General features: G+C 43.1%; 1 protein-coding gene across 6 annotated transcripts in view; it reads left to right on the forward strand.

Moving 5' to 3' along the window:
- The window catches only part of LOC140190103 (synapse-associated protein 1-like), a 52,386-nt gene extending 36,860 nt beyond the window's left edge, over window positions 1-15,526 (forward strand). For 2 of the 6 annotated variants that reach the window (XM_072246592.1, XM_072246587.1), the window contains exons 6-9: window positions 2,616-2,761; window positions 2,975-3,027; window positions 6,164-6,314; window positions 12,167-15,050. In XM_072246592.1, coding sequence (XP_072102693.1) covers window positions 2,616-2,761; window positions 2,975-3,027; window positions 6,164-6,314; window positions 12,167-12,297 — 481 coding nt within the window. In that variant the 3' untranslated portion in view covers window positions 12,298-15,050. Of the gene's footprint in view, window positions 1-2,615; window positions 2,762-2,974; window positions 3,028-6,163; window positions 6,315-10,120; window positions 10,260-12,166 lie in introns of those variants that run through there. The other 4 variants (XM_072246588.1, XM_072246590.1, XM_072246589.1 and 1 more) reach the window with 4 other exon arrangements.
- The last annotated feature ends 886 nt before the right edge of the window (window positions 15,527-16,412 follow it).

Here is a 16,412-nt window from a genome sequence, read left to right on the forward strand (position 1 = left end):
CAACCGTCTCGACTTCACCGCACCTTGTTCCCATTCCAACCTCACTCCTTCGGAACGCTGTGCTCCCCACTCCCTCCACACTAATCCTATAGCCTTTTGCCAATCACCTGTCCAGCTCTTGGCTCCATCCCTCCCCCTCCTGTCTTCTCCTATCAGTTTGGATCTCCCCCTCCCACTTTCAAATCTCTTACTAACTCTTCCTTCAGTTAGTCCTGACGAAGGGCCTCGGCCTGAAACGTCGACTGTACCTCTTCCTAGAGATGCTGCCTCGCCTGCTGCGTTCACCAGCAACTTTGATGTGTGTTGCTTGAATTTCCAGCATCTGCAGAATTCCTGTTGTTTGAGTATATCAACCTTCTCTTAGTTACACAATGAACAATGAGTAGGACAGTACATGCCTCTGGACACGTACTATGGGATAAAGCACTATGGGATTATATGGGTTCCATTTTTGTCACATTACAAAATTGAATGCAAAAAAAATCTCAAAAGTTTTGGATATATTTCACAGTATTTTGAGTTAAGTTTGCACACTCTCACTGTGACTGGATGGATTCCCTCCAGGTTCTCTACTTCTGGTTCATCCCAGAAGTGTAAGGATTAGTACATTAATGTAAATTGTAATCCCAGTGTGTCATCCTGAGATAGGGAAGGATGGGGAGGTGTTGATGAGAACGTGGGGTGTATAAAATAGCCTAGGATGGGTTCTAAACATGAGATCCTGCAGATGCTGGAAATCCAGAGCAACACATCCATAATGCTGGAGGAACTCAGCAGGTCAAGCAGTACCTATGGACAGGAATAAACAGTAGGTGTTTTGGCCTGAAACCTTTCAGGACTAAGATAGGTTCACTGTTTAAAAAAACAGGATGGGATGAAGATCTTTTCTCCGTCTTTTTATGGCGTGGTTTGCACCCTGTCCCGGGCATTTCTTCTGTTATATCAATTTTGTTAAAGAAAATATGTACTCCAATTAAGACTTTTCAAGATCCAGATATGCAGTTCAGATCTGTTTATCTCTGTTGTATAACTAAGATTTGCTGTTGCTTTGTTTAGCATTGGCAAGAGTATTCTCGCATTGTCATTGGTAAATGCAGCAAACTTGCCAGGATAAATCCTTATGTGCCAACAGTCTTTGGCCTAGATTCGCAAGTTGTTCATTTCAGTGAGACAATTCAGTCAGCTGGCCGGTGGTGTAGTGGCATCAGCACTGGACTTTGAGGCTAATGGTCCCAGGATCGAATCCGGCACGCTTTCCATCTGTGCTGGTTTGAGCATTGAACCTCGTAAAAACCAGGAAACGGCAAAAAAATGCTGCCTGATGCACTACAAAACATGAAAAGGACATATATAGGCATTGTGTTTTGTAAGTTGTATAAGACATTGGTAAGTATTGTGTGCAGTTTTGGTCACCTACCTACAGGAAAGAGTACAGAGGAAATTTACAAGGATGTTGCTGGGTCTGGAGGACCTGAGTTACGTGCAAAGATTGAATAGGTTAGGACTTTATTCCTTGCAACTTAGAAGACTGAGGGGAGATTCGATAGAGGTATACCAAGTCATGAGGGGTATTGATAGAGTATGTGCATGCAGGCTTTTTCCACTGAGGTTGGGTGGGACTATAACTAGAGGTCATGGTTTAAGGGTGAAAGGTGAGAAGTTTAAGGGGAGCATGAGGGGAAACTTCTTCACTCAGAGCGTGGTGAAAGTGTGGAGTGAGCTGCTAGTGCAAGTGGTGCATGCAAGCTTGAGTACTGCTTGGTTAAGAGAGGTTTTTTATAGGTACATGGGAGGGCTATGGTTCCGGTGCAGGTCGATGGGAGTAGGCAGTTTAAATGCTTCGGCATGGACTAGATGGGCTGAAGGGCCTGCTTCTGTGCTGTACTTTTCTATGACTGTGACACGTCGATGGGAATATACATACTGAAGTACACAATCTTGTGTGGCAGAGAAGAAATAAGTTCTCGGCTGTTACTGGAAGGGGAAAAATATTTTTATTAAATAAAAAGTTTAAAGTAAATTTATTATCAAAATTCGTATGTGTTATCATATAGTACTGTGAGATTTATTTTACAGAGTCATAGGAAAGTACAGCACCGAAACTGACCCACTGGATGAAAAACTTGATTCTGATATGGCTCTTTGCTGTGGATTGAGAATGGGAAGGGGTCAGGGAGAGGGGTATTGTGGTTGGGAAAAGGGGGAGGGAGAGCGGAGAGAGCAGGAAGCAACAGAGAGACATTCTGTAATGATCAATAAGCCAATTGTTTGAAATCAAAGGACCTTCCCTGGTGTCTCAGGGCTGGGTGTGTCTGCATTCGTGCCAACCCCACCCTGGCATCCTTCTCTACCACCTAACCCACACCCCTCCCACAGCGCTCCACCCTCACTGTTCCCAGCATCTTTTGCTCTCACCCGATTTACAAACTCACCTTCTGCTCCACATTAACAAATACAGTACTGTGCAAAAGCCTTAAGGCACCATAACTATATATATGTGCCTAAGACTTTTGCACAGTACTGTATGTTTGGGAAATCATGAAATTATACAAACTGAATTTTTATTTCTATAACTAGACGTATGTTTTGAACTAACTCCATTTCTTTCTTTGCAGCATAAAGGAAGAGCAGTTCTGGAGAAACTACTTTTACCGAATCTCTCTCATTGAACGATCAGCACAGCTCTTGTCTTTAGCTGCTGGGCAGCCTGTAGGCTCCAGAGAGGAACCAAATCATTTAGAAAGCAACTTTCCCACTACAGGTGCTCCATTTTTGAATCAGTATAACAAAATGGATGACTTTTCTCTGCATGTTTCAATATTGCGAGTGAGATTTCACAGTCTCTTGCTTTACACAAACCAACTGCAGTCTGTCCTTGAATGAGAAATAAATTAAACAATTTGCACTTTTAAGATACTTCAAACTTCAGTCCATGTTATATACTGTACATCTGCTTTGTTTCTCTTACATTCAGTGCTTTCCAAGACATCCCCAGTGCCAATGAGAAAAACCAAGGAATCTGTAGGGGTAAGTTTTATGAGATTGCCTACCCTTCTTGTGCATCTTAGAATTTGTTTTAATCAATTTTCATGAAAAAATCAAAGAGTATAATGAATTTATTTGGGGTGTAGTGATAAACACAACACTTTACTGTACCAGCAATCTTGCTTCAATTCCCGCTGCTGACTCTCAGAAGTTTGCGTATTCCCCCGTGACCGAGTGGGTTTCCTCCCAGTCCTTCAGCTTCCTCCCACGGTCCAAAGACACACCAGTCAGTAGGTTAATTGGTCGTTGTAAGTTGTCCCATGATCACTGCTTGCTGTAGAAACACTAATGCCTTTGGAAAATCCTACAAAAGTTAGTGGGTTCAGCCCAGTCCATCATGGGTAAAGCCCTCCCAAGCATTAAGCACATCTACATGAAACACTTTCGTAGGAAAGCAGAGTCCATAATCAGAGATCCCCACCACACAGGTCATGCTCTCTTCTCGCTGCTACCATCAGGCTCTTGAATAAAAGGGGAAAACTACACTCACTTGCCCCATCACTGAAATGTTCCCACAAACAATGATCTCACTTTAAGGACTCTTTATCTCACTATCTCATGTTCTCATTATTTATTGCTATTTATTTATATTTGCATTTGCACAGTTTGTTGTCTTCTGCAGTCTGGTTGATCTTTCATTGATCCCGTTGTAGTTACTATTCTATACTGAGTATGCCTGCAGGAAAATGAATCTCGAGGTTGTATATGCTGACATAAATTTACTTTGAACTTTGATTAGGCTCGGAGTAAATTGGGGGATTGCTGGGTGGTACAGCTGGAAGGGCCTATACCTCATTGTATCTCAAACAATCGATCAACAAATAAATAAATAAATTCTGTTAACCAAGCAAATGTGTCATTTGAACAATACTGCCTTACAACTCTGATTCCAAATTTGCCAGAGATGAATACATCTGATCCAGCTGTAGAGAAGAGTTCCCACATCATGTTAAGATTGAGCCCAGCTCCTGTCATTAGTTTTTCCCAACTGGACAGCAAGGATAGGATTCAGCTATCCATACACATCCTGTCAAAGAAAGGCATTTGCTGTGAAATATTTATAAATTCAGTTATAACTAGTTTTACTAGTGATCATCATCATTATGTGCCGTGTGGTATGACATGGGCGATCATGGTCTATTACCGTGATTGTTCGTGGCAAATTTACCTCTCCTGTGGTTCCTTAAGGTTGTTATAGTTGGGGGCGGTAGTGGAGATAAGCTCCCACTACCTATTAAATGCTCCCAATGGCGTGCAACTCAAATAGCCTCTGACAACCAAGTCCAGCTCCTGGCCTTCACGTGTGGCTTAGCTACTAAGCCTGGTGGATCCGTTTCTACCGACAGGCGAAGTGGCAAAGGCGGGTTGCTTTGGCAGCTGGGGCTCGTAGGCTGTGGCTGGCAGCTCATCTAGGAGAAGGAAAACTCTGATCTCAAACCCCCACTACCCGCTCACGGGGAAAGCTTCAGGAGGAAACCCTGAGGGAAAATTCTGGAGTTGGAATTCCTAAGGCAGTCCTACGTTGAGTTCAGCACTGACTGGCAACTCAATGCGATGCTGCTGGTGCCAAAGTGTATCTGTTCCTTTGGGTTTATCAGATGTGTGGAGAGGGGAGCTTGCTACATGGGCACAGCTTGCTGTCCATATTGTAATGCCCTGGCTTGCATGTCTAGACATCTAGGACTCAACATCCATGGTCGACCCTGATGGACGAAGGCCTCATCATTACTCTTCTGCCCATCTGCCTATCACCTCCCCCTGGTGCCTCTCTTCCTTCCCATTCTCCCATGGTCCACTCTACTCTCCTATCAGATTCCTTCTTCTGCCCTTTTAATTTTTCATCTATCACCTCCCAGTTTGCTGTTTCATCGCCCTTCCCCTTCCACCTTCTTATTCTGTTGTCTTCCCTCCTTCCTTTCCTGCCCTGATGTAACGTCGACTGTTTATTCCCCTCTGCAGATGCTTCCTGACCTGCTGAGTGCGTCCAGCATTGTGTGTGTGTGTTCCTCTGGACTTCCAGCATCTGCAGTAACTCTTGTGCATTAATTGGTCATTGTAAATTGTCCCGTGATTTGGCTGGGTTAAATCGAGGGTTTCGGGCAGTGCAGCTTGAAGGGCCAGAAGGTCCTATTCCGTGCTGTACTTCAATAAACAAATAAAATAAAGACTGACAAACAACCAATGTGCAAAAGACAAACGGTGTAACAAATAAGACTGCGATCAAGAGTTGTAAATAATCCTTGAAAGTTGCTCTGTAGGCTATAGAATCAGTTGAGAGTGGTGATGGTTGAGTTTTCCATGCTAGATGGTTGTAGGGTAATAATTGTTCCTGAGCATGATGGTGTGGGTCTTAAGGCTTGTGTAGAGGTGAGAAGAGGGCATGGGCTGGATGGTGGGTGCTACTTACTTATGGCAGTGCTCCTTGTAGATGTGCTAAATGGTGGGGAGGGATTTGCCTGTGATGGACTGGGCTGCATCGACCTCTTTCTGTAGCCTTTTCCATTCCTGGACATTCGTCATCCCATATCAAGCCTTGATGCAACCAGTTAGGATACTCTCCACTGTACACCTACAGTCCATGCCAACCCCATCTTCTACCTAATCTCATCTACCTGCACCTATACATAAGAAATAGGAGGAGGAGTCGGCCATCTCGCCTGTCGAGCCTGCTGTGCCTTTCAATAAGATCGTGGCTGATCTGGCTATGGACTCATCTCCACCTACCTGCCTTTTTCCCATAACCTTTAATTCTCCTACTATGCAAAAATCTATCCAACCTTGTCTTAAGTATATTTACCGAGGTAGCCTCATTGGGCAGAGAATTCTGCAGATTCTCCACTCTCTGGGAAAAGTAGTTCTTCTTCGTCTCCATCCTAAATCTACTCCCCCAAACCCTGAGGTTATGCCCCCTGGTTCTAGTCCCACCTACCAGTAGAAACAACTTTCCTGCCTCTATCTTATCTATCACTTTCATAGTTTTATATGTTTCTATAAGATCTCCTCTCTCCTGGACCTTATGCCTCCAGTCCCTTCCCATCCATGTACCTATCCAAACTTCCCATATACCTTTCTATACGTTCCATCCGCACGCTGAAAATAAACCTGTTTTCCTTTATAGATCCACCCTTCAGAAGAGTTTTCAATAAGCCCAACCGCTAATGAATTTGTGAGTGATGCGTACGGCACATCGTTGCTGAATCAAGAAGACGTCTTGAGGGAGATGGATCAACTGGGCATGAGTGGTGGTCAGCCAGCGCCTGTTGACAACGGTACGTAGAGCAAGAATACATATCGCATCTGTTTTGTTTTAGCTGTACTTGTCACATAAAGTGCATGGAAATGTAAAGTGGAATACGTCATTTGCATCGACGGCCTGTGCAGCCCAAGGCTGGGGGCAGACCGCGAGTGCCGCCATGCTTCCGGCGCCAACAGTGCCTGCCGCCAACTTACTAACCCTAACCAGTATGTCTTTGGGACGTGGGAGGAAATCTATGTGGTTATGGAATTATGCTAACCGCTACAGCACCATGCAGCCCTACGAGGGGCACAGTAGTGTGGCTCACAGCTCCAACCACCTCGTGTCATTCTTGACCTCAGATGCTGTCTATGCAGAGTTCGCATGTTAAGTTTTTATTTTTTTTATTTCATTGAGATACAGCACGGAATAGGCCCTTTGAGCCACGTCGCCAGCAATCCCCGATTTAATCCTAGCTAAATTATGGGATAATTTACAATGGCCAATTAACCTACCAACCAGCGAGTCTTTGGCCTATGGGAGGAAACTGGAGCGCACAGAGGAAACCGATGGGGTCACAGGGAGAACATACAAACTCCTTATAGGCAGCGGCGGGAATTGAACCAGATCACTGGTACTGTAAAGCATTGTGCTGACCACTACGCTACCCTGTTCCCTCTATGGCCATGATGCTACAGTTTCCTCCCATTGTCAGGCACTGTAAGTTGCCCCTTGTTAATGCTCCTTATGGCTATATTTCATTAGGAGTTTTGGAATGTCGTCTAAAGCGCTCGAAAATTTGAGAACCATGGAGAGCATTCTGACTGGCTGTATCACCGTTTTGGGTGGGGTGGGGGGGGGCGTACTACACAGGATCGAAATAAACTGCAGAGAGTTGTAAAATTAGTCGGCTCCATCATGGGCACTATCCTCCCTAGAATCCAAGGAGCGATGCCTGAAAAAGGAGAAGCACATCAATAAGATCTCCCATCACCCAGGACATGCCCTCTTCTCATTGCTACCATCAGGAAGGAGGTACAGAAGCCTGAAGACACACACTCAGTGATTCAGGAACAGCTTCTTCCCCTCTGCCATCTGATTTCTGAATGGACATTGAACCCGTGAACACTACCTCACTACTTTTTTATTTCTGTTTTCAAGGATCCAATGAGTAAAATAGGTGACACAGATTTTAAAATGGGTACATTAACGATATATTTAAACATTAACAGTGAAACACTAAACCGGGCTTCTAGTTAAGCAAATGTTCATCTAAACTACACAAAACCAGAATACTGGATGTTCAGTTACCCTTTACCCTAGTCCTGGGTCCTAGAGCAAGGAACAAACCGATGTTTGGATGATTTAAGCACCAGGTCAGATAGATTGAAAAAGCGGGGTGTTGGGGCCAGGGGCGGGGGTCAGGCTGGTTCTGCTCACTACTCCGCTCTGTGCTAAACTGAGCCTGAGGCTGTGGCCTGCTCCGGCTTCTCCAGGCTTCATGTCTGAAGTGTTCAAAATGCTGTTTGCTTACTTTCATTGTTTGCATGCTCCGTTTTTCATTCTCTCTCTGCACATTGGGTATTTGTTTTTTTTAATTGTTCTTTTGTGTTCCTTTGACTTGTGGCTGCCTATAAGGAGACAAATCTTTAGGTTGTATAATGTGTACATACTTTGATAATCAATGTTCTTTGAACTCTGAACGTGTCAGTGTCAATCTTACTGGAAGATAAAAGACTTTTCTCTTCCAGTGGCATAATATTTTGCATACAACTCCTTAAACAATTATTTCATTTCGTTAAAGCTGTGGGCGTATCATTATTTCTCTGTCAGAACATGTGTTATCTTATTTATGTTTTCCAAGTATATAGTGTCATTCCTTAATTTTTCGTTCATGATTAAAAATGCAAGTGCACAATTCCTCATTTTCTATTTACAACCGTTGTTGCATTTTGTTCAGCATGGTTCTGAGGTTGAATTACATTTTAAGATATTTTGAGGAAAAAAGAGGTTTACAGTAAGATAAGACTATAAGATACAGGAGCAGAATTAGGCCATTTGGCCCCTCAAGTCTGCTCCACCATTTCATCGTGGATGATCCATGTTCCCTCTCAGCCCCAGTCTCCTGTCTTCGCCCCGTATCCCTTCAGGCCCTGACTAATCAAGAATCTATCAACCTCTGTCTTAAACATACGTAAAAACTCGGCCGCCACCGCCGTCTGTGGCAACGATTTCCACAGATTCACCACTCCCTGGCTAAAGAAATTCTTCCTCATCTCCGTTCTAAAAGGATGCCCCTCTATTCTGAGGCTTGTGTCCTCTGGTCTTAGACTCCCCCACCGTAGGAAACATCCTCTCCACATCCACTCTGCTGAGGCTTTTCAACGTTTGATAGGTTTCAATGAGGTCACTCCTCATTCTTCTGAATTCCAGTGAGCAGAGGTCCAAAGCCATCAAACGCTCTTCATATGACAAGACTTTCAATCCTGGAATCATTTTCATAAACCTCCTTTGAACCCTCTCCAATGTGAGCACATCCTTTCTTAGGACGTGCTGTTTATAGTCTGAAATACCTTATGGAAATTGTTCTCTAGTATAACTCAGATGGCCAACAAAACCTGAAGTTCAAAGTATGTATACAATATTCAGCACTGAGATTCGTCTCCTTACAGGAACTCAATAGAATCCATTAACAGAAATAAGACCGTCAAAACATCCTATGTGCAGGGAGAAAAAAACACATTGTGCAAACAATAAAAGTAAGCAAATAGTATTCAGAACTGAAATTGACAACAGGGAGTCCGCAGACCTCAAGCCAGGAGCTCATTAGTTGCAGGCCACAGCCTCAGTTCAGTGTAGAGGCAAGTATACCTCGCAGAGCAGCAACTTGAATGAGCCAGTCCCTCGCCTCCGGCCTCAACACCCAACCTTTCGATCTGGCCTGCACTTAAGTCGACCAAACCTCGGATCGGTCATTCCTTGCTCCCGGACCTGGGCCCTGAGGCCCGGGTCTCGTCACTTCAGTTTGGCTGGCCCGTACCTGACCTTTCCGATTCGATCCTGTGCTTAAATTGATCAATGTTCCCTTGCTCTCAGGACCAGGCTCTGCCTCGACTCTGCTCACCTCACCTGAATTCTTCCACGTCAAATTGTCTCCATGTCCGCTCCAGCAATGACCAAACATTAGCTCATTCCCCGCTCTCGTGCCCGGGCCAAGCCGCCTGGATTTGACCGGTACATGCCAGGCTTCAGCCATCCTGCACCTTGAAGCTGCAGTTCCCACCGCAATAATGCCAGGTCGTGCAGGTGGTTCCAGTGCTCAACTCCGAAAGGGAAGTTACCGACTATTGATTGCCATGATGGTTTACCAGAAAAAGTGTGATTAATAAAGTAGGTAGTAGTTAGCACTAGGTTAGTAGTTAATAACCTAAATATTAGTAGCAATTATTTACAAGCTAAATATGCTGATAAATTGTACAGCATTTTCAATACCTCAGCAATCAAACACACATCTTTTTGCAGTTCCGCCCTCTTTCCTTAAACAAGCCGTTTCTCAAAGCTAAGTACACAGTTTTCCAGTTGAATCATGCAGTGACTTTTGTTCAGTCCGCCCTTACCTGAAGACAGTTAAACAAACTGGAAGAACTTGGTGAGTCAAGGCGAATCCGTCAGAGTTTCAGGGCGAAACCCTGCTTCAGAATTAAATGGGGAGATGGCTGGTATGAGGAGGAGGAGGGGAGTGAAGAGGCAGTTGGCTGAGCTGTCGGCCATCTCCCCTCTCTGCTGTCAGTCCTGATGCAGTGTCATGACCTGAAATATGGACAATTCCTTTCCCCACAGACACTGCCCTACCTGCTATGTCCCTCCAGGAGATTGATTGTTGCTCCAGATTTCAGCATCTATAGTCTCTTGTGTCGCTGATAAAGAGCACTTCAATAAAATTGCATTATAGGACATCTTCATGTAACGTCAAACTATGTTTTTCCAAATGCTGGAGTGAAGTATTGAAGAGTCTTGTTATCAATTGAAATCAAATTTGTTAACTATATGTATATTAAGTAGCTAAATAAATAGTGCAAAATAGAAATAAAAAAGTAGAGAGATAGTGTTCATAGGTTCAATGTCCATTCAGAAAGAAAGAAGGTGTTCCTGAATCTTTGAGTGTGTGCCTTCAGGCTCCTGTACCTCCTTCCTGATGTAACAGTGAGACAAGGCATGACCTGGGTGATGGGGCGCCTTAATGATGGACACCACCTTCCTGAGTATCGGTCCCTGAAAATGTCCTGAATAAGACCAAAAGACAGAGGAGCAGAAGTAGGCCATTCGGCCCGTCGAGTCTGCTCCACCATTTTATCATGAGCTGATCCATTTTCTCCTATTTAGTCCCACTCCCCCGCCTTCTCACCATAACCTTTGATGCCCTGGCTACTCAGATACCTATCAATCTCTGCCTTAGATACACCCAATGACTTGGCCTCCACTGCTGCCCATGGCAACGAATTCCATAGATTCACCACCCTCTAACTAAAAAAATTTCTTCGCATTTCTGTTCTGAATGGGCACCCTTCAATCCTTAAGTCATGCCCTCTCGGACTAGACTCCCCCATCACGGGAAACAACTTTGCCACATCCACTCTGTCCATGCCTTTCAACATTTGAAATGTTTCTATGAGGTCTCCCCTCATTCTTCTAAACTCCAAGGAATACAGTCCAAGAGTGGACAAACGTTCCTCATATGTTAACCCTCTCATTCCCGGAATCATTCTAGTGAATCTTCTCTGTACCATCTCCAACGTCAGCACATCCTTTCTTAAATAAGGAGACCAAAACTGCCCACAGTACTCCAAGTGAGGTCTCACCAGTGCCTTATAGAGCCTCAACATCACATCCCTGCTCCTATACTCTATTCCTCTAGAAATGAATGCCAACATTGCATTCGCCTTCTTCACTACCAACTCAACCTGGAGGTTACTACGGAGTCTAGTGCCCATGATGGAGCTGACTGAGTTTCCAACTCTCTGCAGCTTACTTCGAGCCCGTGCAGTAGCCCCCTTCCCCTCAACCAGATAGTGACACAGATAGTTGGAATGCTCTCCACAGTACAACTGTAGACATTTCCAAGTGTTTTAGGTGACAAACCAAATCTCCTCAAACTCGTGATTAAATGTAGCCGCTGTTGTGCCTTCTTTGTCGCTGCATCAATATGTTGGGCCCAGGATAGATCCTCAGAGATGTTAATACCCAGGAACTTGAAATTGCTCAGTCTCTCCACTTCTGAACAATGTGCAAGACAAGCTTTCGACTGTATCTCAGTGCATGTGACTGACAATAATAAACCTACTCCAATTCCAGTATTGGTCAGGATACTGTCTCGACTTTATTTATGAAGTAATAATGTGGGATATTTTATGTAGAGCGGACAGGGCCTTGCTTAAACAAAAGAGCAAAGTTAATCAATCTACAAAGGATATGTGTATATTTTTATACTCATTTCCTGGTCTGTCAGATCTTAATGAAATGGTCTTCTGTAAATTTTCTAATGAGGTGTTGGCACTGGGTGGTAGAAGTCACAACTCTTGTATAATTAGTCCACATTCAACAACAGTTTATCGATGCAGATCAAAACTTTGACATAATTTAGGCTCGATTGCCACGTTTAAGAGAAGTTTGGACAGGTACATGGATAGTAGGAATATGGAGGGCTATAGTCCCGGTACAGGCTATTGGAAAGTCGCAGTTCAAATGGTTTTGGCATGGACTAGATGGGCCAAAGGGCCTATTTCTGTGCTGTTCTTCTCTGTGACTTCACACTGACTCTCTGTTAGTGGTTATATTTAATTTTTATCTGTACATGTTCACAAATTATTCGTGTTTTCCCTCTCCCAGCAGATGATATCCCCGAGTGGGAGAAAGAGCTGCAGAGAGAACTGCAGGAATTTGAAATTGTTCATGAAACAGTAAACGTTAGTGAAGCCTGGGAGAAAGAAATTGAGGCATTGCTTCGAGAAGAGGACTAAAGGGCTTGCAGGAGGAACCTTGTTCCCGTAATACATGTTCCATTGACCCAAGGAAGCAATATTTGATGAACTAATTTTCTCAAACTATTTTCAATGAGATAAAGAATACTTTATTTGGTTCATAGTAAGATTTAAGCTTTAAACATCTCAACACCACCAGCTTAATAATAATAATCTTATTTATCGAGCACTTTCCATACAGCTGATATAGTTCAAAGTGTTTTACAATGGGATAAAGTGCAAACATGAAAATAAAAGGCAGGATAATTAAATAGGTGATCTTTTCCGCCTTTTCATCATGGCCGATCCATTTTCTCTCTCAGCCCCAATCTCTTGCCTTCTCTCCGTATCCCTTCATACCATGCCTAATCAAGAATTTACCAACCTTTGCCTTAAAAGTCACAATTAAGTCTGCATTCCTTATAGTTTAAGATGTTGAATTCCACAGTTTAGGAGCATGATTCAGAAAAGCTGACCTGCCAATTAGCGTTTGAAGGAGGTTGTTTAAATTTAAGAGACCAGCGGTAGACAAAGCTCGAGCAGGGTTATTAAACGAAAGCAATTCTGTGATGTCCTTCAGTCCCAGATCATAAAGAGCTTTAGAAACAAAGAAGAGAACTTTATAATCAATTCTCAAAGGTACAGGAAGCCAATGTAGTGTTCTGATATGAACAGAGTCACCAGAGGGACACTGAACTTAGTGGATATAGAATTGTTTTATTCACCAAAAATGAGCAATAGGCATCATATTGAGACACTCTTGGAAGAAGAGGCCTCCTTGATCCAATATTACGTGACATTTTGAATGCTAAAGATCAAGGTTAACTGCATGACAATTCTATAGTTAGGTATCTACAATGCTTCCTTTGAATTACATATAGTTTCCAGAAACACCACCTCTTTTGCACCCACACCCTAGACACCCAAAATGAATGTTAATCTCCTCAGACTTCATGCATATGCATTCTTCTGGGGTGAAATGGAAGGCCATGCTCAGAGCTGTATTTCAGTTCAATCTACTGTCCACGCTCATGTTTGATGCTGTTAAAATTAATATTTGACATAGACCATAACTCCAGAATGTACCCGAACAGCAGAGTAGCTAGGACATCTTCCCTCATCCTGGTTTTAGTTTAAAGCTTAATTAGCTGAATTTTAGCTTAATTACTAATGTTCTCAATGCACTATCTGTTTTTTAATGGTTTTTTATTGTTAATATATTCTGTATAATATGAGAAAGAAAAGGATCCATATGTGCTTAGGTTTATCTGTGGTTATCAACTGCAACCAAAAGGCAGATAAATTTGTTTCTCTGCAGTATTTCACCTCCCTCTTCAGAAAGGGGTGTGAAACCTGCCTCTTTCCTCTTCACGGCCAACACTCAGGGTGCCCAGAAAGGGTCATGATGGGCTGCAATGCTTGTAGTGTGGTAGGTCACCAAAGTAAAGCATAGAGAAATCCCACAATTCCTTGCAGGCCAAGCTGCAGACACCCAGAGAGCCAGTTAGTCAGAAGGGCCTTTCTGTGCGTGTGGTAAACCTTCAGGGGAAGATGCTGGTTTGCTCACTTCATCTCCTCGACAAATGCAATGTGTCAGAAGGAAAGCAAAGAAAAATTTGCCTAAAGGCTGAAAATTAGGTAAATATTATTCAGATAGTCTTATGGTGAACCATTTAATCGAAAACACCTGGTAGAGTCTTCAGAACTGGCCTTTTAAAAGAGTCTATTTCCCCCTCAGATGTTCAATCATTGCTTCTACAAATAAGGATTAAAACATGCTCAGAAATAGTACTTAAAAGTATAAAAGTAAGTTTTATCAAAGTACATATATGTCACCACATACAATCCCGAGATTCATTTTCCTGTGGGCGTACTCACAATAATAGTAGCTATAAGAGGATCAGTGAAAGATCAACCAGAGTGCAGAAGACAACAAACTGTGCAAATGCAAATATAAATAAATAGCAATGAATAGCAAGAACATGAGATAAAGAGTCCTTAAAGTGAGATCCTTGGTTGTGGGAACATCTCAACTGATAGGCAAGTGAGTGTAGTTATCCCCTTTTGTTCAAGAATCTGATGGTTGAGGGGTAGTAACTGTTCTTCAGCCTGATGGTGCAACTCCTGAGCCTCTTGTACCTTCTACCTAATGGCAGCAGCGAGAAGAGAGCAAGTCCTGGGTGCTGGGGATCTCTGATGACAGATGTTGCTTTCCTACGAAAGCATTTCACGTAGGTGTGCTCAATGGTCGAGAAGGCTTTATCCATGATGCGCTCGGCCAAATCCACAATCTTCTGTAGAACTTCCTGTTCAAAGGCATCCTACCTTCCCAGAATATGGACAGGAATCTTCCATAATTTACCGGTAATCTGCCGTTTGTCTTATATTAAGAAAGGAATCCTAGAATGCTGAGAGATCAAGTTATTTAATAGTATTGATATATTCTGTTTATTTGAGGTGGTTGTTGTGAAAACATAATATACTTGAAGCGTAAAGGTCTCAAAGCTTCAAAGATAGACTATAGTACAAGAGTGAACTAAATGTATTTAATTGATTTTTTAAAAATTCTATTAATGCCTTTTTTATTCTGTTAATGCCTTACATAAATTGTATTATGATTGGGTTGATTTGTTCTCCAATCTTGGGAATTTTCTTGCAAGTCTTTCGTCACCACGTGAGGAGACATGATCAGCGCGCCGTTGACTGGGGTGTGCCCTCCGAATGGCTGGCCTTCACGTACTTTTCAATCAACTGACTGGACGTTATTGTGATGTGGGGAGGAAAGCTCATCGCTGAGTGGTTGTGTGGCGACCTTCATTCGCTGTGGTCTGGACTTTTGCCCGCATCGGCTCATAAATAGGATCAAAGTCTACATATTTGTTTATAGACTTGTTCCTGGAAAACCACACTTCTAAGAATTCCCTTTCGTACCACGTTTGCTTGCACCGTGACTTCCACTGCTGCTCAGTATTATGTTTATGGTTACATTTGAAACTTTGTTTTATAAATTGCATTTGTATACATGCTTTCACCCAGATGTTCTCAGTGAAGATTACAACTAACAGCAAGCAGAAATGGAAAGGTAATCGATAAGGGAAATTGCTAATTAATGAATGTATCTGTATTCACAAAGTTTTGATATCAGACTGACTCAGAGAGTGGGCTATATGGTGTCAAGATGAATAAAGTATTTTTTTAGAGATGAAAATCACAAATGACTGCTGCACTTTGAAACTTTTTGTAGTCACTTTTTTGTTTAACCTGGAGTAATTTTGAATTGTTACAGGACAGAGATGTTCAAAGTATGTATAGATTATACAACCTTGAGTTTCGTCCCCCTCCAGGAAACCACAAAACAAGAAACCCCCAAAAAACGGTTATATTTTAAAAAAGACTAACAGACACCCAATATGCAGAGAGAGAGAAAAAGACATGAATCGTGCAACTAATAATTAAGCAAGCAACCGTGTTCAGAATGAAGGTGAAGCCGGGAGTAGGCCCTCAGCCTCAGTTCATCCCACAGTGGGACAAATTGTCACGAAGCTCTCGGACCCAAAGCCCGGAGCAGGCCAGAGCTTCAGCCCCAGTGCCACCGAGAGCAGAGTAAACGTCACAGAGCAGCGAGCTGGTGTACGAGTATAGTTATTCCAGTTAACAAACATATGCTCTAAGGATTGGTCATTGTAGAATGCAAGTTATGGACTGGGGAGAAGAGTCATAATTAAAATCAAAAGTTTATTAAATTTGTTATCCTCATTGTGGTTTGGAGGCTTGCGTGCCTCAGTGACCCGGAGAGCGATGTTGGCTGGAGTCAGGGCTTTATGCTTTGGCTCTTGTTGGGGTCACCCATGCGAAACAGGTCAAGGGGTAGAGGTCAGACTAAGAGTGGTCCAGGTTCGGGGGTTCAGCTCAGGGCTAACAACCCTGACTGGTAAAACAAAACTGTTACGGGAACAGCAATGAAGAATCCTTCTACATCTGAGTGTGACGGTATTTCTGAGTCTCCACCCGGGGCTCGTTTGACTGACAGTAGTGAAAACCGAGAGGAAGCTACCGACATGATGAAGGAAGCCCTGAACACCACCAGAAATGAAAGACCTTCATTGCTGCCCTAA

This window comes from Mobula birostris, chromosome 29, assembly GCF_030028105.1.
Source record: "Mobula birostris isolate sMobBir1 chromosome 29, sMobBir1.hap1, whole genome shotgun sequence".
In the NCBI taxonomy this organism is placed as follows: Eukaryota; Metazoa; Chordata; class Chondrichthyes; order Myliobatiformes; family Myliobatidae; genus Mobula; species Mobula birostris.